The sequence below is a fragment of the Zingiber officinale genome, chromosome 4B (assembly GCF_018446385.1).
Source record: "Zingiber officinale cultivar Zhangliang chromosome 4B, Zo_v1.1, whole genome shotgun sequence".
Lineage (NCBI taxonomy): Eukaryota > Viridiplantae > Streptophyta > Magnoliopsida > Zingiberales > Zingiberaceae > Zingiber > Zingiber officinale.
In genome coordinates, this window is record NC_055993.1 from 39,603,567 (window position 1) to 39,622,332 (window position 18,766).

The following is an 18,766-nucleotide window of genomic DNA, read 5'->3' on the forward strand; positions in this document are numbered from 1 at the left end:
TGACCTCCCAAAACTTACAATCAAAACGGTCCCAAAACTCTAAGCTATGATGTTCCACATCACAGACTCCTCTTACATCAGAAAATAGAGGATGATAGCCAAATGAAAGCCATAGAGTTTGATTCCCCTCTCTCCACAACCCACATTGATAGGGTAGATGGAGGAGTTCAGCAAACAAGAATGTTAAGGATGATAATAGATAGAGTAGACTTACTCGCATGATGCTTTCATGATTTGGGAAGTATTAGAGACTGGAAATGATCATCCAATTCACAGTTCAGTGAAGTTTACTTCACAATATAGACGAACGAAAACAAGGTTCTTCGGCTGTCGTACCAAGTTTCATCACAACATAATTTGAGAATGATCAATTATCTCCAAACGTGCTTCTCTAAAACATTTGAGAATTTGGACTAAGGAGCAAAGCCGACAATTTGCTACCAAAAACTTGGGGCTGATTGATTCAGTTTCTACCAAAGAGGTATTCAATATCCACAAAAAAACCCAGCTCTGATTGGCAAGTTAGTCCATTATTTAGTAATCTATAAATCTCCTATGGCAGTTGCGGCCAACAACTCAAAATAAACATTAAACAAAATAAGGAGGAGAACTATGATCATTGTAAGAAAAATATGACCTATCTAAGTATGTTTACAAAGCTGTGGCATGATTCATTGCGATGCTCCAGCAACAGTATCCCTCTTTTCTTCTCCTTGCTGCTCCTCTTTTGCAAATTCCTCGATCAACATTCTTTGCCTATGCGTTAAATTACTAGCAAAGCAAAGATAAAATGAGTGAGTGATTTCCAGACAAATGGAACTGTCGGGGCAAAGATGGGATTAAAAATGTGTTTAAGAAATTTACACTGGTATCGACACATTAAAATGGACATACTGATCCCCATATTGCGAACTATTTCTTGTCTTTATTCCTGTAGAATAATTCACTTGCTTGAGTATCATTATTCGAAGTTACTAAATTTATTGGTTCTCTCTCCCGAGCTAACACGAAAAAGTCATAATTCCAAATAGCATCATAAGTGTATATAGAATTGGCAAGCAAGCTTGCCGTCAGTAACAACAATAGGATTCTCTAAAAAACATTAAAAAAAAAAAGTTGAATGACAAATCTTGGCTATAATTACCTTTTCCTCTTAAGACAACCTTCTGACCAGGTTGAGTTCCAGGTTTAACCTGAAAGGTAGAAGAAACACAAGCATATACTGTCTAGTAGACTTGATCAACTTGAGATATTCTTCTAGTATTAGGAAGCCAGGAAATATACCTTAAGATGTACATCTCCAGTAAGAGTTGGCACTTCAATAGTTCCCCCTAAAATCGCCTGAAAAGAACATGAGATAAATTTGCTCAGCATCTGTGCCTATTCAGAGGAAGGGCCTATGATCACTAATTCTGACTACTCAAGAATTTGCATTAAGATACTAGGATGCTTAGAGGTGGAAAACCCACCAATAGATTGTCTAGTTAGAAAAGTTGAGACTGAAGCAAAATTTTGATTAGTAAATGTAATAAAAATAATAATTTAATTAATTTTGACATGGTGTAAAAGCTTGTACAAAGCTCAATAGAGGGATGTGATTTATATTGATATGGTGATGAAGCATTACATAGCTTAATGGAGGGGTATACCCGACCTCAAATAATTGAAACAAAAACTAGATGACAAACTCAAACAAAGAATTTACCACTTAAGCACCGAAAGGGAAAAAGGAACACACAAACCTCTTGAACTAAAAACTATGACGTAAAGACACCATTCCTCACCTTTTGGTCAGTTCATGAACTTGAGAACTAATATTGTTATCCAACTGAAATCAATAGCAATAGAAATGGCCAAATTGATGTCTAAAACACTAGCAATTCCATGAGTTCTACTAGAAAATTTAACAAGCATCCGATCCAGTAATCCAAGCTGCTACAAGCTTACGAGATGAGAATACTGAAGCAGTTACCTGAGTGACACCTAAGACAGCATCAACATGAACATCTGATTTCTCTCTCCGAAAGACAGGATCATTCCGGACCTGAAAATTGAATTGGCAGAGTTAGTACATTCAAAGAATCTCTCTCTCAGGTATAGAAACAAGGCTTACCTTTATGTTAATAAAAAGATCACCAGGTTGATTTCCTTCAGGATCTGCTCCCCCACTTCCACGAATTTGTATTGTGTCATCATTATCCACTCCTGTATGAAAATGTAGCAAAATCTAATTGTTCTGGACCGGGAAGAGTAGAAACCATTTATTTCTGTTAGTATAAATAATTTAGTACTAGGATAATTTTAATTAACCCCATGAAGTTTGCCTGAATTTGTAATTTGCAACCAAACTTCTAAAGTCAGTTTAAGTCAGTTTGCTCCATAGAATCTGCTATATATTAAAAAATGGCACCTGAACCTATAGAAAATGTATGATTCCATGACAAATGATGCTTGCCATCCAGAAACAGACGAAAAATGTGATGGGAAGCGAAACATTAGTGGATTGAGAACTTCATGAAAGATTGTTTGAAGCAAATTGAATAGGAGCAAACTTAAGGAGGCAACTAACATATCCAATTGCCAATCACGATAAATAATGTAATACATTAAATTGCTAGGTTAGTTATATAAGATGATTTCTTCAGTTCCAATAAAATCTTCAGTGTCAAAATGGAGTTGACACTTGATAGATGATCAATGAGCAGCACTGCCCAATGTACATAATCTAAATATTAGGACATTAACAAATTTGAAGTAAATGGTACGCCATGTCCCCTGATAGCTTCTTTTGGAAATAGTAATTGAATGAAATAGACATAGAACAAGGAAGTTGAGAAAATGCACATGTTTAAGTGGTAGATGTGGATTTTGACAAAAGTCTGAAACAAATTACAGGTGCAAAATGTCTTCAGACAAGCATAGGAATGAACTAACTTTTCATCTTTCATACATACCAGGCACTATATCGAGATTGATTGATTTCACACCTTTCACCACTTTCTGTCCTTTGCATGAGCTGCATACATTCTATAAACATGAAAAAGATTTAAGGATAAAATCAGCAGGCTTAGTGAGTAAAAGGAGAGCCCAAATATGCAAAAGCACAGTAACTAATTTGAAATAAACATTTAACACATGATGCTATGACAATATTCTTCAGTTGATCTACATACAACCACATGGAACAAGCATCAAATCATAAAAGAAAGAACTTCTGCAAAAACTTGGATGCAAGATATGAGGAGGAGAGAGTGACAAAAAGTAGATAAATGATGGACATACTTTTCCCTCTTCCTCCTTATATATTCCATGCACATAAACAGACATTTAGAGTTGCAAATTTCAATATTGATATGGTAGAAAAAGATATTTTAAACAGCATAAGTTAAGATTATTAGAAATAATATGTTTCTCCTCCAACAAAAATTGTTCATACTATCTGAGTCATTGACTTCTGATTTAATTTTGCCCCTAGAAAAAAATTAATTCTTAGCTGCTTAACATGACTAAAGATAGCAATGATCAAGAACATGTGCAAACCACAAAGAAGGGCTTCAAGACTATAGTCATGCCTACTAATTGGTGGTAAATATACCTTACATAATTAGGGATGAAAAGTCATCCAGACAAGACAATGACAGCCTAAATGCTTAAGTTATGCATAAATATCAGAAACATCTATGTAAATTTCAAGATTTTTCCTGTTGATAGACATTGTTTTCATGGCATTTCAAATTTCTATTTTGAATTATATAAATTGTGAACTCTGATATTGTCTTCTCAAATTTTCACTAGTAAGTATTCATTTCAACACAAACCAAAGTACTGAGTTCGGTCATAGATTATTCAACTACCTATAAAACTTAGCTTGTGTTTATGATCTTCCTAATTTTTCTTTAATCATTCTTCCACGCCTTATTTATTGAATTAAATTTATAAAAAAGTATAATATGTTCTATCAAACTCCAGGAATATGTGAAGGTGCAGCTTTCCAATGAAATGCACATATCATTAAACAAATTTTACCCTCACAGTTCTCCCTGATCCACCACATTGTGAGCATGATATCTGAAATCTGACAGGACCATTTTGCATGAAGATCTGCCAATAAGTGAAAAATTAATTTTACTTAGAGAAAATATCATTAAAATAATGAATAACCAAGTTCATAAAGTGTTAGTGTTCCTGATCCAACCATTCCAGAACCTTTGCAGGTCCTACATGCTTCAGGCTTGGTTCCAGGAGGATAACCCCTACCACCTGGAAGAATCTTCAAAATTTTAGTTTCAAATGCTTTGCCAGTAATATTTGGAAAAGGTTTGATTTTTTAAAAGAGAAAGCAACCACATTTATCCAGTGATCCAGATAGATGTTCAGTTAGTATGAGTGGCATGCCTAGACAGAGATGCCCAAACATGGCAGGTCAATTTTAAATCTGTGGGGAATAACAAGAGGCATCACATACCACATGTTTCACAAGCGAGAACAGTTTGAAATGACACCGTCTTGGTGCACCCTTGGACTGCTTCCATAAATGAAATTTCTAGTGGAATCTACAGAAGATGAAAGAGTAATTTAGAGAATCGAAAACAAACAGTAGCTTCAATCATGGGGATATTACAGGAAAAGAGAATAAACCTTAACATCTTGTCCTCCAGCATTTCCACCTCTGAACATGTTTCTGAAAAACTGTTGAAGGGATACAAACAAGACATGATCAAAATTATGAAACAAATCAATGATATAAATAACCAGAAAAATATAGATATTCAAACTATATTAAATAATCCAGAGTTGCTGTTTTTTATTGCAAGGACACCGGATTGTTTGCCAACTGATACCCAGTTGAAGGCATCTTGAATGAATTACTTTCTTAATTCTACATAATCTTACACTAGTTACCTTAATCATACTGCATTAAACATATTCTTTAAATATATTTCAGAACAATGTAGGAGTTCTATAGAATTTTGTTTCTTTCTTCTTCAAAGCTATAACTGAAGAACTTGCAATGCCTTTTTTTCTTGTAAACATAAAGTCCCATTAAAAATTGAAACACTCTTTCCTTTTGGTAAATCCCTATGTCAGTACATGGTTGAATCCCAAGCAATCAAGTAATTCATAAATCATGTTTTAGTTGTTTATCTTTAGCAAATTATGTGTAAAGGTCAATTAGTGATGCCAATTTATTTGCTTGAGTAATATTTTCTAAGTTTGAAAATCTATAAGAGACATCTGCAAAATTAAGACCTTTTGATTAGATCGTTAGATACAATAAATGTATCAAATATTGCACCCTATTCTGAAAGACTTAAATAGCATGAAATAGACAAATACTACTGGGAATAAATATAAAGATATCTCCATGAACACTTACTCATACATTATGGTTGAATGCAATATGGTTGTAGATATAACAGGCATCATAATCCAAAGTCAACAAGCTAAATATATAGGCTCAAACATGAAAGCAAAAAATTGTAAAGGTGAATTAAGCATTTACATGGACGAAAATGGGAATGATGAGACCAGTGGCTATCATACAATAGTTGGTATGGCATCGCTTTTTCTTTCATTTGTGATATAAAGGTCTTCCCAAGAAGAGGAAGAGGAATATAGCCATGACAGATAAATTTGTTAATCAAGAAGTCATAGAGGTCATACTAGCAACAAGTCAGCAAACTAGTTTCTGATCTACAATTGATTTTAGCAACAAAAATTCAAGATACTGAATAACCAATCCAGTAACATTTACTGAAAGATACTACTTTTAAGTTTTTAGGTGACGAAACATATTTTTACCATTTTAGTTCTAAGTGATAAATAAGAAAAGCAGAAATAATAAGAACGAACTGTTCAGCATAGTTAATCCATGGAATAGAATAGTGTATTGCTGAGGACCTAATACTAACTAAATACTTTGGGTAGGTTTGCAACTTCAGGTAGTAAGACACAAGGATGCAAATTGGGCAAGCACTCCCACAAATACAAAATTTATATCAACCTAGTATCTTCTTTTTGGAGGCAATATAATGTCTTCGAAGTGCAACAAGCAAATAGTCATCTGATCAATAGCAGCAGAAGCAGCAGCAATAGCAACCAAGTCTTATCCCACTAGATGGGGTCGGCATTTGATCAATAGCATATAGCTCATCCAATTTATGACTAAGTTGGGTAATAAGTCAATTAAGCTTTGCTGTCACAATCAAGTAGCTATGCAGATTGCTTTACAAGAAAACAAAAGTATAGAAGTTGATTAGCACTTATCAAGGAGAGGATGCAACACAAGAAATGATCGTCTCCTTTATTAGTTCTAATGATTAGTTAGTAGATTTTACTAACTCTAAGGGATCTTAGAATTAAATACATTTGTAACAAGCTAGGGAAATATAATATTTTGAAAATAGATTGAGATTTACTTGCCAATATACCAAAATTTGGGACTTAAATCATGAAGTGGCAATAGGACGATAACATAAAGGTAGATGGGGAATACCATGGATATGACTGTAAAATTTTTCCCTATCTAAAACATAACTAACCCAAAAGAAGAAAAAAGTGGAATCCAGAAAAAGCAAAGCCAAAGGAGAAATAGCAAATCCTAGATGCTAGAAAGTCTCTTGAGGTTCTGAAATTACAACCATGTTCATTTCACTTAAAAAATTAGATCTCTTATTAATAATAATATTACAGACGATATACTGAACAAATAGTCTTGTATGACCAATTGATTATTGTCTAATGCTAGGCAATGCTAAATTTAACTATCCTAATGAAGCTTTAACTTCATTTATATATCTCATAATAAGTTCATGAAGAATCCATGTGTGTCTTGTAGCAAGAATATAAACTGTACAGTCTACCCTTGTTGTCAGCTAAAATCTTCAATGGAAACTCACCTAACTCAACAAAAATAATAATCATTTGCACATCAAGCATACAAAGGCCATGTGTAATTACTAAAATCAACATAGAAACTAAAAAATCATTTGCTAAAGAACGGACATCATTAAATCATAGAATATATCATACAGCAGCAAACAATGTGTAATCAAATAAATTAATCACTAAAATAAACATGATCATTCAAAACGATAACATGATTTCAATGTCTCAAATGGATTTCAGCCAAGCCAGCAAAAGGCCCACCAGAACCAGGATCACCTCCTGCAGCAGCTTGTTCAAATGAATCAGGACCAACCTGTCACATTAAGACCCATAAATTAGCTCCAAAAAGAACAAGGCTTATAAAATTGCTTGTAGATGAAATAAAAATATATATATTCTTGCAGGTGCTAACTTGTATAAAATAATCAGATAGAAAATTGTTGCCTGTATCACATTTTATTAATTTCTACTAGAATTGCATATCGCTTATGAGAAATTTTAGGATTATCTAGTCAATAATGGCATATAGTACAAAATCCAACACCTATGGCACATTTGATTCAGGGAATGCAAATGCTAGTGAATAAAGTTTGACTTAGGGAATAGAATAAAACAGAAATAGAATAACTATGCCTTGGTTGGAATAAGAATATGGATATATCAAGATAACTATTCCTAAGCTTAACACAAGGAAAAGTTAAGAAGAATCAAAATGGTCTAGCAATTTTGTGAGATTGGTATTTCAAGAACTGCTATTCCATGCTCATTTTGCAACAATTTGCAGGACCAAAAGTGATAAAAAAAATGCAAACATCAGTTAAAATTGATCAGCCTGCTCAAGTATAGTTAGTGTTAGAGCCAGGGTTCTCTGTCTGTAGTCACATGTATGCAAGCAGAATGGTCCATGATGTGCTTGTATTGAAGGGATGCTTTCCTAAGTGGCTTGTTATTTTGGGTTGGATTATCTCTTCCTCCTCTTAAATACAAACAAGTGATACCAACAGTTTCTCTTACACCATTCAGAAGCTTGCTTGCAACGACAAGCAGTGCAGCTAAAATGTCTCTCTCATCCAATTGAGACAAGAAGGAGAACCTTGTTTCCCAGGATCTTCTCCCCCAGGGCATAACACAGGCGCATGACATCTCTGACGTAATGGCCAAGAGTCGATTCTCAAGAACTGACGACATGGGGTTTACCCCACCATGCGCCTGACGCCTGTGTACCTGCATCTACCTCCCTCCAAATCCGTGGGGCCGACACTAGGGGGACCGTTAATGTAGCGGATCTACATTTAAATATAGTTCTCAATTTGGTAAGAGGATGTTAAAAAAAATTGATTCTTCTTGATTCTCACTAACTTGTTAGACTTTAGTGAAATCTTGCCATCTTCCAGCCATATCTTTGGTTTATTGCAGCCCTTGTACATCATGTGTTCAATATCGCAGTCAAAATCAGTTTGGATCTTGAGGATCCTGAACCAACTTGGAAAATCCATACAGGATCAGCTAAGTTCGATTACTATGAGTTTAACAACAAAATGATGAATCTCAAAGTACGTCATCTGCGATAGTCTTCTTCATTCTAACATTGACTTTGCGTTACTATTTCTTCCTATATTCTGTTTTCTTCAGTTCCCCACATTGACATTGTATTTCTTTCATTACTATCAAACATCAATCATCATTTTTGTAATTTTTTTAAAAAAAAGGGCAAACAAAATATAACTCTGTACCTGGTCGTATATCCTTCGCTTATCCTCATCCTTCAACACCTGAGAGCAGAAATACATTTAGTGTTTCAATAGTTAAGAAAGATTGAATGTAAAACAATCTTACTACCTCATAAGCACGTTGAACTTCTTGGAACTTTCTTTCTGCATCACTATCATCTTTGTTTGTATCAGGATGGAGCTTCTTTGCAAGCTATATAAAATCCACAAAGTCAAACTTTGTGACTTAGATAAGATATACAGAAACTCCATTTTATACTAAAGTATTTAAGGCAACAGGAATCAATAAACCTTTGTGTGTTTAGGGATGACAATTTTTCCCACGGGTTCGGGGCCACGTGGGGAAAACCCGAAACGGGGACAGGTTCAGGGAGACATTTCGGATATGGGTTCGGGTTCTCGGGCAAGTATGGGGATGCTATCCTCATCCCCGAACCCATCCCGATATAGGAAAAGCTTATGATTTCTAATCGGAGAATCCCCATCCCCGCCCGCGGGGATGGGGATTCCCCAATTAGATAGGGACGGGGATTGGGATGGATTCAGAGGCGGGGATATATTTCGGGGGCAGGGATGGGGAGGGCAAACCCGCCCCCGCCCCACCCCAATGTCATCCTTATGTATGTTTATTCATTAATAAAAAATAAACAATCGAGGTACTGAATAAATTTGGAAACTTATTAACAACATCAACAAAGAGCCAAACATACAATTATTTGAAGTACGTGAATATTGGCTTTCTATAGCATGGTTATGTAATGATTCATGGCTCGAATCATCCAATTTGATTCAGATGCAATTTGATTCGAATTACATGTCCGAATCAATTTTGAAGATTACAATTCATAATTCCATGAATTGGGTTAATCAGACTTGATCCAATTAAAAACAATATGGAACAATGAATTTACGGTTAAAAATTTCTCTTCTTCGTGTTCTGTATTCAATGAACCCTTGTCAACCATTCAGCTGTTCATGTCCCATCCTCACACTCGTCAGAGAGTGTCCTTCAGCAGCATTTTCTTCATCAGAGGACGTCTTCCTCAGTATGCATCTTCTTAGGCAAGCTCCTAGGTGGTTGGATATCGTAATTAGTAGAAGTCTTCAACCAACATCCTTTCAGTAGAGACGTCAACCACCAGACATCATCAACTGCAGAAATCTTCATTGGAGACTAGTGCTTCACCGAACTTCTTCCTCAACCATTGAACATCTCTCAACAAGTGGGTGTCCTTGCACATCTTCAGAAACCAATCGCACATCTTAAGAAACCAATTGCACATCCTCAGCAACCAACTCCCACCATATGTCCTTGAGCATCCTCAACAACCAAGTGACTTTGACCAACATCCTCACTCCTCAGCCACCTGGCACCCAACATTAGGGACCTCAACTGTAACTTTACTTTTTAATCTAGGTATCCAGCTCTTCAAACTGACTATTCCTAGAGGTGACCGCCCAGCCCGGTGGAAGTTTCTCACAAACCACCATAGTAAATCGGGAAGTGCTCGCGGTTGTCTATCCGGAATGGCCAATGTTCTTAAGTTTGTCACACCAAACCTGACATTTAATGGGACCCAACCAACCCTTGTCTCCCAGCAGAAACCCCCGACTTTTAGACCTTTTGCGACCAAAACATCTCTATTGAGATAGAAGAATGATAATCTCAAGAGAAATTGACAAAACAAAGTACTTGGCATAACCATATTATTATATATTATAGGCTACTATAGGAGCCGACTTGTAGCTACTCTCATAAACAAATTAACTGTGTAATAAGGTTTCATTTTCTTTAACTCTGTCCTTTACACTGTGTACCATATCTATTTTTACTTTCAGTCCACTGCTTTATAGTGTGATTTAATCTACATTTATGTTTCTGAACTTGAGATTAATAGTACACATCCCTGTGTTGATTGTTCGCCTGTGGCGTTGGTGGAAAAAAGCATGACTTAGTGTCTTAGCTCTCTCGATATATAAAGCTTGGGTAAAAATGCTGCCCAAGGATGTCTCATTTTTACATAAAGTGTCTAATATGCCCCTCTAAACCCACTTAGATGGATGTATACTCATCTACTCACCCAAATAAAACTAAATTGGTCCTCTTCCAACCTACATCCCACCCTAGTATTACTACACTTCTTTAATTCCATCAAACCAGCAAACACTCATTTTATCTCCCTATCATCGTTAGACTTCCCTCTTCTTCATGTATTTCTATTTTTATTTTTTCTCCATTTTCATGCATATACTTTGAAATTTTTGTTCATTTAGAAACATCTTTCTACCCTATAAACATTGAAAAATAAATAAAAAATTTACATTTCAATTCTAGATGGTCCAAGGAAACACATGGGAGCACTTTCTGAGTTTAGAACAATTTACATTCATTTAGCAATTTTTTTTTAAAGTGCTCTAAATTGAAAAAGAAAATCATATCTCAACTTGATAGGGTCCACAAAACACATAGCAATGTGTTCATTTGTGAATTCAAAGCAATTTAGCAGTTCAAGTGTGCTTATTTGTGTTTGTGAATTTAGAGCAAATTTAAGTTCATAGCAGTTTTGAAAGAACTACTTTATGGTCTTAAATTGATCTAAATTGGAGAAGAAAGACATATCTCGACTCTGAAGGATCCAAGAGACACAAAAGTGTTTGTTTATGGAATTAAACTGATTCGAGTTTAGGGTTTTGAAACCCTGTTACATGGCCCCAACCTACCCAAGTTTCAAATATATAATACTTTGTTATGGCATATATATTATGAAAATGTAATACCAGATGTTTATTTCTGCAGTGCTAGATAACTTTAAATATTCACAGATAGCATAATTCCACAAGGGCTCTAGAAGCATTACATCACACAATTATCGAAACAAATTCCAGTGGAATGGTTGTGTTTGAGAGATGGAATAATCCAAATAAGTCTCATAAGGCACGATATTGCATTATCACCAGGACTACCATTTATTTCTCTTTCACTTCTAAAGTTTTGCCCTTATACCATACACACTTTGCTACACCAGTACCAGAACCGCCATTTACTGGAGATAAGTTTGTTCAAGAGCACTTTTATTGTTGTAGATCAGTCGAAAGTGGAAGAAAGTTATATTTTATTATTGAAGAATCACCAAATTGTAGAATAATAATGATACATGTAAAAAAAAGTTGTAACTCTATAACTTTGATATATGTGTAAGGAGGTAAATTGTAACTCTAAAATTGATATATGTGCATGGAGAAAATTTTTTGAAAATCTTAGATGCATGCATAGAGAAAGAATTATAGCTGAAACTTTGATTTATTTGTTCAAAACTAATTCTATATTTGTGTAAATATAAAAATAATGAATTTTTCAGCTCCTAGGGGCCCATAGAATACAAAGAGTGTTTGTTTCTGAAGTCAAAGTAGTTTAGTTTCAATGTAGCAATTTTGATTAAAACTACACTACATGATCCTAAACTACTCTAAATCCAACTCATTGGATTTGTTTGTGAAATTATCATTTCCCAAATATAATGGTTAAGATTATCTACTCATTTAACAAAGCGTGAAAGTAGAGAATCAGAATAAATGCTTGTTCCTTTCTCAGATTAAAATTTTCCCAAGGTTTCCATTGCTTTATTACTGCATCTCCTCAGCGGCAATTAAATGTGATAGAAGAATTTAGCAAACAAAATCAAACTCTCATATTTAGGCTTAGACTCAACTGATAATCAATCAAAAGACTTTGTCAAAGATAATAATAACTTTTTGTTTTAGGAAATATTATTAACTTGTCCACGACAAGTGAAGAAAAACAAAGCAAGAGAGAGAGGAAGCGAACTACAAAACTGCCAAAAATAACAACAATGCAAGAAGCAATAAATAAATAAATAAATAAATAAATATCTAAGTTACTATATGATGGAAGGCAACAATAGGAGGAAAAAAATGTCAATAGTGAGTGATAATAATTAAAGAAAACCTGGTGTTATCTCTATAAAGAGAATTTTTTTTCCAAACAAATTTGATTTGACCAAAATAACCAAGAAAAATTGGCAATGCAGGAAAAATGGAAAATGCTTTATAGCCGAAATTAATCATGACCACAACAAGGTGATGCTCAACCAAAACAAACTAACCCTCACAATCCTCCGCAATGCCACGTAGGTAAAATGTGAGTTCATTTGGGTTGCCCCAGCATAATAAAAAGGTGAAGGTTACAATATGGTCGATATCAAGCAAATGTTTTCACTATACACTCACAAATGTGTTGAATTAATGATAAAGACCCTCCATATTTCAAAAAGGACTTTAGCAAGGTGCATTTTGGAGAAGCACAAAGTTAATCTCTCACCTTTGGAAGCTGAAAGATATGTTGGACAAAATAAAGTATTCTAAAGGAAGCCCAAAGCAAAATTTGGACAGTAAGAGGGTTTTTCTTAAGTAGGAAAATGCTACCTAGAAATTAAGAACATCTGGATACTAGTATATTACTATCATCACCTTCTAGATAAAGTGGACCTATAAATATACAATTTTGTGCTTGGACAACCACAATGAAGAATTAAGATTTGAATTTCTCCTCTTCTATCCCTATATTATATTCCTCCGTTCTCCTACTTCTTCCCTCTTCTTCTACTCTTCCTCGTCCTCTGCTACAGTATGACATCAGTCAGAGTTAGACAATGTCCTGTCATGATGGGGTGAACTTGACCTTGCTGTCAAAAGTGAAAGTGGATCCTACTACTCTATAACAGAAATTATGAATGAAAATATTTATTAGCAAACTATTTATATTACTTACTGCGTAATAAGCTTTCTTGATATCAGAGGCACTTGCATTCTTGCTAACACCAAGTACATCATAGTAGTCCCTTGCTAACACTGGTCGTGTGCCTGTACACGTAAATGAAGATGTATAGTGATACAGAAAATTTCTGCCAATCCAACTTAAGGACACTATCATCTTTAACCATAGACTTTTAAACTGATATAAGCAAAGTGCTTACCATGAAATAATCTGCTTGGAACAAAGTTCATAGTATGTGCCGCATTAGGAAACACATTCAACTTTACTGCAGAATTTTCAGGATATTAACATTTAATCATCTTAAAAAGAAAACATAAAACGCCCAATCATAGAGGGGAAAAATCCTCTCTTTCGACTAACTCCACAATCCCATACCCGTACGGCGTGCAGCGCCCACTTCAGAGTTTCCAACCAAGAAACCTAGAGACAAGCTGCAAACCGAACGGCCCGACGTACCACTCAACTGCAGGAAACAACAAGGAACTTGGAAGTTGGAACCACCAGCATAGCGACAGAGCAAGGGCAACCAGAGAGACAAAAAGGAGGGTAAATTACTGAAGCGGCGGCGTTTGGCGATTCGTCGAGGGGCTTCGATCCGAGGGACCTGCGGGTGCACCAGATGGCGAAGCGGGTGGCGCGGGGTCTCAGCATGGTAAAAGTCACTCCTTTTCTGACCTCAAATCGTGGCTGAAGGGAACCAGATTGGCAAACAAGCGGAGTAAAAGAGGAGCAGATAGGTGATAGCAAAATCGGTGCTTTCGATCAAGGAGACCGAGTAAGGGGAGGAAGTGGGAGGCGACCCGCGCCGGCGAGGTTTTCGGGCGAGAGGAATGAGGGTAATTAGGGCATAGAAACTTGGAGTAAATAAAGAGGAGCGGGGCAAAATAAAACGGGGGGACAGTTCTACGTAATTCCAGACGTTGGGTAATGAATGGATGCTTTGAGATTCGGACATGCATCTGATTGGAAGATTTTGCATACTCATTCATCTAATGTAATAAGAACCGGTATTTCATATATATATATATATAAAAGAAGTTCTCCTGCGGTGTTTTGCCTGCGGTTTGGTGCGGCGAAGAATAGCTGGATGCCACATCAAATGCGATAAATGGGATAGGAAACAAGCTATATCAAAAATGCTCGCACATCTCACCTCTCCCGAACAACCCTAGCGCTCACCTCTCTCGTCGAACCAAATCTCTCTCGCTGCAATCTCCCCGTCGCACGTCTCTCTCTCTCTCGCCTACGAACACTGCGGAGATCTCCCTCACTCGTCCGCTCGCCTCTCTCGCCGCAGATCAACCTGCAGTTCAGGTCGCAGCACCTCCCTCTCTCGCCTGAGAACGCTGCGTTGGGTCTCCCTCCCTCGCTGCGCCTTCCTCGTCGTCGCCTACCTCTCAACTGAAGAGAGCCCTAGCTGCTCTCTCCCTACGCCTGGGTTCCTCGTCGCCATGAAGCCTCACAGGCGCCCTTCCATCCCTAATCGGCTCCCGGTGGAAATGAGATACTTTGCAATCTCGATCTTTGCAAAGACTAGCTTCTTCATATCTTCAATCAAGATCTTTACCAGACTATTATAATTAATTTCCCAAAATTTATTACTCACTAGTCTTGCTAAAGTTTTTCTTAACTTGTTATTTTTACTTATGTTGTGGAACAATAAAGAAGTGGCAATATCTTTTACTCTGATGCTTACAACTATGGTTTCATTAGCTGATCTTGCTTGATTTGTTGTTCTCATTTTCCAAGTCATCTGTTCTTTATTTCATCACAATTCGTACATTAATTGATCGAGGTTAACTTCATTTAGACCATGTTGGAGACTTATAATATTATTCATGATATGATGTATGCTAAATAATGTCAGGTCATAGAATTTGGTCCTGTTTGTAGAATATGCCTCTGCAAATGATTTATGTAAAATAAACATATATAGATGTTGAGATCATGATCATGCAACTTAAGTTTATTGAGAACAATATCAAGTTTAGAGTTTAGTGTCTCTGTCGAGTTAATTGAAAAACTTAAGTTTGTTGTTTATTCTAAAATAAGATGTAGTATTTATTTATTTATTTATCTATTGTCAAATATAATGCGAGGGTGCACAGAAATGGAAGAAAATAGAGTTGATGATCAAGAATTCATTCCCTAAGTTGCAGATGATCGAAAGCCAAAAATTGGAATGAAATTCTCATCACTAGAGGTGCATATTCGTTCTATAACCAATATGCACAAGAAGCCGGACTTAGTTTAAGGAATAACACGAGAAAGAAAAACAAGATGACAAATGAAATGACATAGAACAAATTGTTTATTTTAAAGAAGGGCATACAGATCTAATGCGGAACAAAAAGCATCCAAATCCCAATCAACTAACAAGGGAAAGAGCACGTGGCGCAATTAGAACGGATTGTAAGTCAAATATTGCATTTGTCAAAAAACAGACTCGGCCTAATTGGGTTGTCTGTAACTTCATAGAAACTCATAATCATCCGCTCTGAACTCCATCAAATGTGCATTTGGTATGCTCATATCGTAGTGTTTCAGAAGCTAAGAAAGCATTGACAAAACAGTTTTCAGAAGCCAATGTACCAACTTGTCAACAAATACGTTTATTGGAGATAAAGTATGGAGGCCCTAAGTTGGTAGGTTGCACAGAAAAAAATATTAGAAACTTTGAGAGAAATCTTAAGGATAAACAAAAGGGTATTGATGCCGACACACTGATTGAGTTTTTTACATCTGAGCAAGAAAAGAATTCAACTTTTTTCTTTAATTACGAGACTGATTCAGATAAAAAATTTAGTAGGTGCTTTTGGGATGATCATGTATCAAGAAGGACATATAGTGTATTTGGTGATGCAGTTGTATTTGATACTACATATAACACCAATAGATATGGCTTGATTTTGGCATCATTTGTAGGAGTTAACCATCATCATCAGACAATTCTTTTTGGCTACGGGTTTCTTAGTGATGAGAAAACTGAGTCTTTTATTTGGTTGATTACAAAGTTCTTAGAAGTCATGCCTAAAGGTGCACCAAACATTATCATCATTGATCAAGATCCTGCTATGACAAAAGCTATTACACAGGTTTTCCCTCAAACAGTGCATCGATATTGTTTGTGGCACATATTGAACAAATTCCCAGATAAATCAGACCCTTTGACTTCTCGAAACCACTATCACAACATAAAGAATGTCATTACAAATTCTACAACACCTGATGATTTTGAGAAGTCATGGAAAGAGACTATCAAGTGTGCTAACTTAGAGAAAAATGATTGGTTATCCTTGATGTATGAATTGTGGCACAGATGGATTCCAGTATATTTTAGTCATGTATTTTCTGCAGGAATGTCAAGTAGTCAAAGATATGAAGGTTCACATGCATTTTTTTTAAGAAATATGTCTCAAATAAGAACTCATTAATGGATTTTATCACCCGTTTTAATAGAGCACTGAGACACCAAAGACGCAATGAGTTAGTTGCAGACCATATTGATATGAATGAGCATCCCAAGGTTAAGATAATCTGGCCAATGGAAACTCAAATGGTTAAGATATACACAAAAAAGAAATGGTTGGAGTTTCGAAGTGAAATGGTCGAGAGTCATAGTTATTATGTGCAACAGACATTTACAGGAGTTGCATCAACGGTTTACCATGTGATGAAATTTCAAAGTTCTTCTTCCTCAAAATCAAGAGTGCTCACGCATGACAAACAAAGAGACTATATATCGTGTAGCTGCACGAAATTTGAGTTTGAGGGCATTCTATACAAACACATGTTAGCTTTTTTACGTATCAACCAAGTGTTTCTTTTTCTTGATATGTATATACTCAAATGATGTACACGAGATGCAAAAGTTGGAGCAATATACGCTTTAGGGGAGCAAAATGTCATTGATAATCCTGATTTAGAAAGGTATTTGATATCGACGGACTCAACGTTATCCTATAAAGCTTCAGTATTAGTTGATGATGCATCTTTGAGTAATGAGAGGGCAATCTTCTTGGATGAACAATTCGATTATATCTACAACAAAATTCAAGAGATGCCCATTAGTAAAACATGCAGTGATAAAAGTCGAAGAAAGAAATTCATTGATGAGGGTCTTGGTATTATTGATCCTTCTACAATAAGAACTAAGGGATGTGGGAAGAGATTAAAATCATCGAAGGAGAAATCAATCTCAAATTCGAGGCTTTGTTATGGATGCGGGCATCGAGGAGTGTCCCACGACAAGCGTAACTGTCCTAATTTGCAACAAGGGTATGTGTCGATTAATTTTACATTTTTACTATATTTTATTATATTTTGTATATGACAATATGTCAATTATTAGATCAATTGAAAATAATAATCATATCAGTCTTGACGACACATATGAACTTGATTTGGGATCTATAGTTGGTACTATCAAAGTTTTAATTTGTTAAATTATATTGGTTTATTGTTTATAGAATAAATGAAATTAATAAATTATCTTTATTATTGCAGGTTCCTGTTGGAGTGTATACTGAAAGCCTAAGCTTTTGTAAACATTTGTTTTGAATAAAGAATCACATTTGGTCAAATTATCTACATTTGTTTATAGTTGTTCAATTAATTTATATTGTAGATAACATAGCATGTGGTGTCACATGCAGAAGATGATGTTATCAGTACCTTATAAATTATAAACAGTAGCTCACGACCAAAATAGAAAGGAACAAATCATTAGAAGGTCGTAGTGTAATTAGGTATCAATTTATCTTGACTGTATAATTACACTAGTACACTTAGAGTGTATTGAGTAGGACCATTTGAGGTCGTTTCTTTTATATTGACTTTATAAAGGAACAAAGACCTCAGTTATTATGGAAGTGTGTGCTCTTAATCCTAATATAATAACAAGCACATATGTTTGATATTTATTTCTTTAATTTATCAATGGGTGAGATTTAGTTTGATGAATCAATAAGCCCGATAAATTGGGAAATTGTATCACTTATAGTGTGTGTTGTTGATTATAGAAGGAAGCTGTGTCCTAGAGATACTAGGTTGATAATGTCCTCAAGAGGAGCTCATAAGGATTATCATGTTAAACCCTGCAGGTGGACTTAGTCCGACATGATGATAAGGTTGAGTGGTACTACTCTTGGACTAAGATATTAATTAAATGAGTTGTCAGTAACTCACTTAATTAGTGGACATTCGATATCTTAAACACAGGGAGACTAACACACTCATAAGAAGGAGCCCAAAAATGTAATTTGGGATTGGTGCGGTAGTTCAATAATAGTTCTCTAGTGGAATGAATTATTATTGATAAAATTAAGTTGTGTGTTCGGGGCGAACACGGGAT

General features: G+C 35.6%; 1 protein-coding gene across 1 annotated transcript; it reads right to left on the reverse strand.

The window, feature by feature from the left end:
- Window positions 1-511: 511 nt before the first annotated feature.
- LOC121978219 (chaperone protein dnaJ GFA2, mitochondrial-like) lies at window positions 512-14,293 on the reverse strand. Its single transcript, XM_042530593.1, has 18 exons — window positions 13,969-14,293; window positions 13,789-13,876; window positions 13,613-13,678; window positions 13,408-13,499; window positions 8,728-8,811; window positions 8,622-8,660; window positions 7,135-7,201; window positions 4,639-4,778; window positions 4,466-4,553; window positions 4,196-4,260; window positions 4,027-4,101; window positions 2,955-3,027; window positions 2,114-2,205; window positions 1,973-2,044; window positions 1,285-1,341; window positions 1,145-1,193; window positions 865-931; window positions 512-771 (listed from the first exon to the last, which is right to left on the reverse strand). The coding sequence occupies exons 1-18, from the start codon at window positions 14,062-14,064 to the stop codon at window positions 672-674; spliced, it is 1,410 nt and encodes a 469-aa protein (XP_042386527.1). The 5' UTR covers window positions 14,065-14,293; the 3' UTR covers window positions 512-671.
- Between the last annotated feature and the right edge of the window lie 4,473 nt (window positions 14,294-18,766).